General features: G+C 44.3%; 1 protein-coding gene across 3 annotated transcripts in view; it reads left to right on the forward strand.

The window, feature by feature from the left end:
- The window catches only part of LOC110508821 (ATP-dependent chromatin remodeler CHD7), a 115,178-nt gene extending 106,903 nt beyond the window's left edge, over positions 1-8,275 (forward strand). For all 3 annotated transcript variants that reach the window (XM_090224935.1, XM_090224936.1, XM_090224937.1), the window contains 6 exons: positions 1,187-1,354; positions 1,856-2,086; positions 4,627-4,836; positions 5,125-5,268; positions 5,492-5,596; positions 5,792-8,275. In XM_090224935.1, the coding sequence (XP_090081061.1) occupies positions 1,187-1,354; positions 1,856-2,086; positions 4,627-4,836; positions 5,125-5,268; positions 5,492-5,596; positions 5,792-6,754 (1,821 nt within the window). In that variant the 3' untranslated portion in view covers positions 6,755-8,275. The remainder of the gene's footprint in view (positions 1-1,186; positions 1,355-1,855; positions 2,087-4,626; positions 4,837-5,124; positions 5,269-5,491; positions 5,597-5,791) is intronic.
- Positions 8,276-8,809: the final 534 nt, after the last annotated feature.

Here is an 8,809-nt window from a genome sequence, read left to right on the forward strand (position 1 = left end):
CATCCCTCCCTCTCTTCTTCCCTCCCTCCCTCTCTTCTTCTCTCTCTCCCTCTCTTCTTCCCTCCCTCCCTCTCTTCTTCCCTCCCTCCCTCTCTTCTTCTCTCCCTCCCTCCCTCTCTTCTTCTCTCCCTCCCTCCTCTCTTCTTCTCTCCCTCCCTCCCTCTCTTCTTCTCTCCCTCCCTCCCTCTCTTCTTCTCTCCCTCCCTCTCTTCTTCCCTCCCTCTCTTCTTCCCTCCCTCTCTTCTTCCCTCCCTCTCTTCTTCCCTCCCTCTCTTCTTCCCTCCCTCTCTTCTCCCCTCCCTCTCTTCTTCCCTCCCTCTCTTCTTCCCTCCCTCTCTTCTTCCCTCTCTTCTTCCCTCCCTCCCTCCCTCTCTTCTTCCCTTCCTCCCTCCCTCCCTCCCTCCCTCTCTTCTTCCCTCCCTCCCTCCCTCTCTTCTTCCCTCCCTCCCTCCCTCCTTCCCTCCCTCCCTCCCTCCCTCTCTTCTTCCCTCCCTCCCTCCCTCTCTTCTTCCCTCCCTCTCTTCTTCCCTCCCTCCCTCTCTTCTTCCCTCCCTCCCTCTCTTCTTCCCTCCCTCCCTCCCTCTCTTCTTCCCTCCCTCCCTCCCTCCCTCTCTTCTTCCCTCCCTCCCTCCCTCCCTCTCTTCTTCCCTCCCTCCCTCCCTCCCTCTCTTCTTCCCTTCCTCCCTCCCTCCCTCTCTTCTTCCCTTCCTCCCTCCCTCTCTTCTTCCCTTCCTCCCTCCCTCTCTTCTTCCCTCCCTCCCTCCCTCTCTTCTTCCCTCCCTCCCTCCCTCTCTTCTTCCCTCCCTCCCTCTCTTCTTCCCTCCCTCCCTCCCTCTCTTCTTCCCTCCCTCCCTCCCTCTCTTCTTCCCTTCCTCCCTCCCTCCCTCTCTTCTTCCCTTCCTCCCTCTCTTCTTCCCTTCCTCCCTCCCTCCCTCTCTTCTTCCCTTCCTCCCTCCCTCTCTTCTTCCCTTCCTCCCTCCCTCTCTTCTTCCCTTCCTCCCTCCCTCTCTTCTTCCCTTCCTCCCTCCCTCTCTTCTTCCCTTCCTCCCTCCCTCTCTTCTTCCCTCCCTCCCTCCCTCTCTTCTTCCCTTCCTCCCTCCCTCTCTTCTTCCCTCCCTCCCTCCCTCCCTCCCTCCCTCCCTCTCTTCTTCCCTTCCTCCCTCCCTCCCTCCCTCCCTCTGTATAGGAGGATGCTCTAAGCATATCATTGCCGAAGCAGCGTCGTCGCAGGCGGAGGAAGGTGGAGATAGAGGCGGAGCGTGCGGCCAAGCGCAGGAACCTGATGGATATGGTGGCCCAGCTCAGAGAGTCTCACGCTGCAGAGTCCCAGAGCCAGGCCATGGATCTTACCAAGGCACAGTCTTTAGAATTAGGAATTAATACTACATTCAGAAATGAGAATTATGCTTCACTTTTTACAACTGCATTGTATAATTTTTTAAATTATAGTTTTGGGTCAGGTCCCTGATTTTTTTTAAAATATTTTTAATCTCAATGGGATCATGTGCGGCAGGGTAGCCTAGTGGTTAGAGCGTTGGACTGGAAGGTTGCAAGTTCAAACCCCCGAGCTGACAATCTGTCGTTCTGCCCCTGAACAGGCAGTTAACCCACTGTTCCTAGGCCGTCATTGAAAATAATATTTTTTTCTTAACTGACTTTCCTAGTTAAATAAAGGTTAAATAAAAATGTTATAAAATGTGTATGAGTAAAATGGATCCCATTAAAATAAAATGTATTTATCATAACGTCTATTTATATAAATTCATCAAATATGTAAAGTATTATATTATTATTATATTATATTTTAGTCTATTCGTTTACTCTAAAAGTTTCCATACTGGTTTATCTTTTCCAGGGTATTCTGCACCAGCACCACAAGTCTTCAGCGCCGTCCCCGGTGAGCTTCTCCAGCAGCATGGTGTCACCTGCTGCCCTCAAGGCACAGATGGAGCTTCTGCAGGCGGCCACACCCTCCAGACACAGGGCCAACTGCTCATTGGCCGAGGCTGACCTGCCCACCAGGAGGAGGCGGGGCCGCAGGAAAAATGTGGAGGGGCTGGAGCTGCTGTTCATGAGAGGAGCCACGGTACAGGACTCATTACTAGAGAAATACATGTTGCGTGAATAACTATAAAGAAAATACACAGATGGATATAGTTTTGAACATTTTTGTAAAATGCCCTGAACATTATACAGATTGGATATTTTTGGCAAACGGCATGCTTTCTCAATTAGGCTAAACTACATTCAAACAAATTTGATAGGAATGAAAACATCAAATTACACTGAAGGAAAATGCAACTGTGAAGTGTTGGTTCCATGTTTCCCGAGCTGAAATAAAATATCCCAGATATGTTCCATAATCACAAAAAGCTGATTTCTCTGTCTCTGTTCACTTCCCTGTTAGTGAGCATTAAATCTTTGCCAAGATAATCCATCCACCTGACAGGTGTGGCATATAAAGAAGCTGATTAAACAGCATGATCATTACACAGGTAAACCTTGTGCTCGGGGACAATAAAAGGCCACTCTAAAATATGCAGTTTTGTCACACAACACAATGCCACAGATGTCCAAAATGTGATGTCCAAAATGTTGAGTGCAATTGGCATGCTGACTGCAGAAATGTCCACCAGAGCTGTTGCCAGAGAATTGAATGTTCATTTATCAACCATAAGCCACCTCCAACGTAGATTTAGAATTTGGCAGTACATCCAACCGGCCTCAACCTCAGACCATTTGTATGGCATCGTGTTGGCGAGCGGTTTTCTGATGTCAAAGTTGTGAACAGAGTGCCTCATGGTGGAGGTGAGGTTATGGGATGGGCAGAAATACCATGACAAGGCCCATTGTGAGGCCAATTGTTTTTAAGGTATCTAGTGGTTAGACAGATGCATATCAGATGCATATCTGTATTCCCAGTCCATAGATTAGGGTCTAATGAATTTATTTCAATTGACTGATTTCCTTATGAGCTATATAAAATCTTTGAAATAGCTTATGTTGCGTTTATTCTTTTTCAGTATAGATTTGATTTTAAAAAATGTAAAATAAATCACACACATACTCTATGATTTAATTTGACATGGTAGTGAACAGATTCTGATTTAATTTGACATGGTAGTGAACAGATTCTGATTTAATTTGACATGGTAGTGAACAGATTCTGATTTAATTTTACATGGTAGTGAACAGATTCTGATTTAATTTTACATGGTAGTGAACAGATTCTGATTTAATTTGACATGGTAGTGAACAGATTCTGATTTAATTTGACATGGTAGTGAACAGATTCTGATTTAATTTGACATGGTAGTGAACAGATTCTGATTTAATTTGACATGGTAGTGAACAGATTCTGATTTAATTTGACATGGTAGTGAACAGATTCTGATTTAATTTTACATGGTAGTGAACAGATTCTGATTTAATTTGACATGGTAGTGAACAGATTCTGATTTAATTTGACATGGTAGTGAACAGATTCTGATTTAATTTGACATGGTAGTGAACAGATTCTGATTTAATTTGACATGGTAGTGAACAGATTCTGATTTAATTTTACATGGTAGTGAACAGATTCTGATTTAATTTTACATGGTAGTGAACAGATTCTGATTTAATTTTACATGGTAGTGAACAGATTCTGATTTAATTTTACATGGTAGTGAACAGATTCTGATTTAATTTGACATGGTAGTGAACAGATTCTGATTTAATTTGACATGGTAGTGAACAGATTCTGATTTAATTTTACATGGTAGTGAACAGATTCTGATTTAATTTGACATGGTAGTGAACAGATTCTGATTTAATTTGACATGGTAGTGAACAGATTCTGATTTAATTTGACATGGTAGTGAACAGATTCTGATTTAATTTGACATGGTAGTGAACAGATTATGATTTAATTTGACATGGTAGTGAACAGATTCTGATTTAATTTGACATGGTAGTGAACAGATTCTGATTTAATTTGACATGGTAGTGAACAGATTCTGATTTAATTTGACATGGTAGTGAACAGATTCTGATTTAATTTGACATGGTAGTGAACAGATTCTGATTTAATTTTACATGGTAGTGAACAGATTCTGATTTAATTTGACATGGTAGTGAACAGATTCTGATTTAATTTGACATGGTAGTGAACAGATTCTGATTTAATTTGACATGGTAGTGAACAGATTCTGATTTAATTTGACATGGTAGTGAACAGATTCTGATTTAATTTTACATGGTAGTGAACAGATTCTGATTTAATTTTACATGGTAGTGAACAGATTCTGATTTAATTTGACATGGTAGTGAACAGATTCTGATTTAATTTTACATGGTAGTGAACAGATTATGATTTAATTTTACATGGTAGTGAACAGATTCTGATTTAATTTTACATGGTAGTGAACAGATTCTGATTTAATTTGACATGGTAGTGAACAGATTCTGATTTAATTTTACATGGTAGTGAACAGATTCTGATTTAATTTGACATGGTAGTGAACAGATTATGATTTAATTTGACATGGTAGTGAACAGATTATGATTTAATTTGACATGGTAGTGACCAGATTATGATTTAATTTTACATGGTAGTGAACAGTTTCTCCTGCCTTCCCGCAACAGGAGGATTCAGAGAGGACCAAAGCTTCAGTGGAGGGGTTGCAGATGCCCCCACGTTCCCACCACCACAACATTCCCAGCACCTCCGCCCGTGTCCCCTCTGTCAGCGCTATGGAGGACAGGGAGGCTGGTACCCCCTCTAACAAAGACCTGAGTGACTGGCTCAGACAGCACCCCACATACACCATGGACATGCCTACTGCGTACACACCAGTATGTACTAGACTTTTTTTGTATACAATATTTATCAGATTTCCCTATCCAGTGGAACTATCCATTCATGTGGAATATGACTTTCCCCTTACCTTCAACCCCCTGTTCCCTTTCCTAAATCAAATCTTACCACAACCCTTTCAGTGATTCAACTATGGTTACAAAATATAACATTTAGCTATTCCATTTTGTAACGTTTGTAGTATACTAAAAAGTATAAAAAAATCTCATGTCTGGTCCTGTCATGGTTCCTAAACCCTGTCCCTTCTCCCATCTGCCTCACTGTAGAAGAGTGAGGAGACTCTCCTCTCCTCCCAGTTCCCCAAACCCAAGCAAAAGAGACACCGCTGCCGGAACCCCAACAAGATCGACATCAACACGCTCACCGGAGAAGAGAGGGTTCCCGTGGTCAACCGGAGAAATGGAAGAAAGGTTTGGGCTCATTTCGGTACAGAAAGGTTTGGGCTCATTTCGGTACAGAAAGGTTTGGGCTCATTTCGGTACAGAAAGGTTTGGGCTCATTTCGGTACAAATCAATTTTCACAAATGCATTGGTCGCTGTGTAGCAACAGTTTCAAAGACCTAATTTGCCTTTTCATAGCAGAACTGAATGTATTGGTAGCTTATGAACCATTTTGTTCCATTTCTTTCCCAGATGGGTGGAGCCATGGCCCCTCCCATGAAGGATCTTCCCAGATGGCTCCTGGAGAACTCAGATTTTGCCGTCGCTCCAGACTGGACTGACATTGTCAAGCAATCGGTGAGTCATTTGTCCTCCTGTTTAGCCATCAAATTATTCCAATCAGCACTTGTTTTATATTTTGACTATCTGATGGAATTGCAACAAGCAGTTTGAACTCTGATGTTTGAATAGAAATTGATGCCTAATCGCTAAATTATCATTGACTGCCATGAGTGTAATGTCAAACTAACTGGTCTCCTCTCCCTTCCTTAGGGCTTCCTCCCTGAGGCCATGTTCGACCGTCTCCTAACTGGGCCCTTGGTGCGTGAGGAGGGCGTCCGTCGTCGGGGAAGACGTCCCAAATCGGAGATCGCCAAGGCAACAGCGGCTGCATCCTCTGGGGGCCTTAACCCCCTGCTGATAAACAGCCTGTTTGGAGGCATGGACCTCACCAGCTTGCAGGGCCTACAGAGCCTCCAGAGTCTGCAGCTGCAGCTCATGGGCTTCCCCGGCATGGGGGGGGCTGACGCTAAACACGCCTCGGCCATGCTGCCTCTCATGCTGCCTGGCATGGCTGGTATGGGCGTTCTGCCCAACATGTTTGGCCTGGGAGGCCTGTTCGCAAGCAACCTGGCTGCAGCCTCCCCTGCTGCAGCCTCCAATGGCACCAACAACGAGGACGATTCGGACGAGACATCGAAGAGAGACGCCAGGGAGGGTGGAGAAGAGCAGGATGAGGAGAAAGACGACACTGGGGAGGAAGAAGAGTCGAGCAAGGCTATTGGGGAGGCTGCGGCTCTGAATGTGGCTGCTGCCGCTACGGCCTCCTCCGGCATGTCGGCTAACTCCATGGCCTTCAATCCCTTCCTGCTCTCCACCATGGCCCCGGGGCTCTTTTCCCCCTACATGTTCCTGCCCCCTGGCCTGGGAGGTCTCACCCTGCCTGGCTTCCCCCCCACTGCCCTGACCGACCTGCAGAGTGCCATGGCTGGAGCCATGGGGGTTGCCTCTGGAGCTCAGGGCCAGGAGAAGGAGCCCAACCAGGTTGCCCTGGACTGCCCTGCTGCCGCTATCGCAGACCCAGAGACTGCTGATGACAGTGACTCAGCTGAGAGCCTGGAGAAGACTGCAGAGTCGTCTGCGCTAGAAGATGAGACCTCCGCATTGGCAGGGGAAGCCGACTCACCGGAAGACCTGGAGGAAGGAGAGGATGCCCTTGAAGAGGAAGAGAAGTGACTGAATCTAACTGGCCTTTGACCCCCCCCCCCCCCCCCCCACCAACTTGATATCCAAACATATGAATTTGTTTTTTCTTTTGTTTTCATTGTTTTTGTTTCTTTCACAGGTAAACATTTAAATCAGGGAGAGCATATGTAGCTAAAAGGCTCTTAATGTATTGTTAATGGCATAGTCAGGGAAAAAGCTAACTGAAGTAGAGTTTTGCGGATGTTTTAAGGGTGTTATTTTTGGTCTTTGTTCACTGAACGGTGCATTCTAGATGAAATGGGAAATTTCCTCAAATATTATTATAGGAATTAATCGTTCCAATAGTGCTATGCTGCTTTTCTGGTTCATTTATTATGAAATATTTTTGTGGATATTGTGACAGTATGTAGCATCTCGTATCTCTCCAGTGGCGTACAATTTAACGGCATTAAGCGTCTGTCTATATGCTGCTGATGAATAGGATCATGGGTAATTTAGATTTTGCTGTTGTTCTGCTTTTAAGAGCAGGATGAAGTTCTCACAAATCAGATGGCCTAATAATCTGACTGTTCCCAGTCCCTCACTGACGATCACACACACACACACACGTCTACACCCACACACACCCGACTGTCTATTCCTGTAGTCTTACACTCTAACAATCCAACCTGACTGTTTCCAGTCTCTCACTGATAATCACACACACGTCTACACCCACACACACACCCGACTGTCTATTCCTGTAGTCTTACACTCTAACAATCCAACCTGACGGTCCTACCGTCACCCTCCAACCGTTCCTCTCCCATTACCCTTCTCAGTACCTGTTTTCTGTCTACTATTAACACCCATATTGTCTGACTCTTCCAAGTCACACCGGTTATAGAAACAGTTTTCCAGTTTCACAGCGACCGATGGCCCCGAGTCTGACACTGACAAAACCGAGCGGAGGAGAGTCGTCTCTCCCACAACGCGGAGGGAGACAGCAATAACCCAAGGCAGCTTTTGAATGTTTCAAACATCGCTCTCCCATTTAAACACAACTACAAGTGTTGGTGAAAAAGAGAAACCAAATTGCATACAAAGGATGACATTAAAACGTTCTGCAAGCAATTCGTCTCACTATTCCTGATGATGCACTGGTGTAAGAGTAAAATAATCAGGTACCTTTTCTCTTTGGATGGACTTTTTGTTTCTTTTAGCCACCAAGCTGAACAGCATTACCTCAATTCTAACTAGCCTTGAAGTTTACAGACATACGTTGTAAATGTTTTTTTTTGTGTCTATTATTTTTTTGGAACATCGTATGATGAACTGTTATGACGCTTTTAATAAAAGTGAATGATGATATTCGCCTAGGAAACCAAACCCAGAGTGCTTGTTGTGACTGTTTTGGAATTAGATGTTAAATGTAATGTCTATTTTGAGTGTTAAATGACGTTGGTTGATTCATGGTGGTGATATTGTCAGAAAGCAGCAGAAAATGAAGTAAATACCCCAGAATCTGAAAATAAAGGGTTTCTAAGTGCAGATGGACCACTTTACGCCAAATGTGTTCATTGCCTCTGTCTATTACAAATATCCACTGCCGATTCAATAAAATCAACTACATTCACTTAAGAATCACATGTCAGACATTTAATTTCATAGCAAAATAATTGTCTGCACATGTTGTAATTTTGCAATTCACTAGAACAGCGACACCATCCATCTACCCTAAGAAAGAAGGGGACAGTTACCTAGAGATGTAGACGTTGGCTGATTGTCAGCTCTCCTCTCACCTGATCAGAAGGTCTTTATAGGTGAAAGCAATCTCATACAACCCTAATTAGTCCTCTTATCTTTATAGTCATGAGAAGGAGCCAATTATGGATGTAATGAGGCCATTTGAGAATTTGACCGCAGTCATTGAGTCCTAAGGGTCATGAACTTGGGTTCTTACTGGGGCATATGCCTCATGATAGTCTTTCAACAGATGCATGCAAGAATTTTGCTTGGACTGTCTCTGAGTGGGGAGGGGTAAACTCTGTTTCATCAGCTGTTCAATATGATAACTGCAGGAAGAACATCATTTTGACTGCACTG

The sequence above is a fragment of the Oncorhynchus mykiss genome, chromosome 28 (assembly GCF_057628025.1).
Source record: "Oncorhynchus mykiss isolate SJ-2025 chromosome 28, ASM5762802v1, whole genome shotgun sequence".
NCBI classification, from domain to species: Eukaryota; Metazoa; Chordata; class Actinopteri; order Salmoniformes; family Salmonidae; genus Oncorhynchus; species Oncorhynchus mykiss.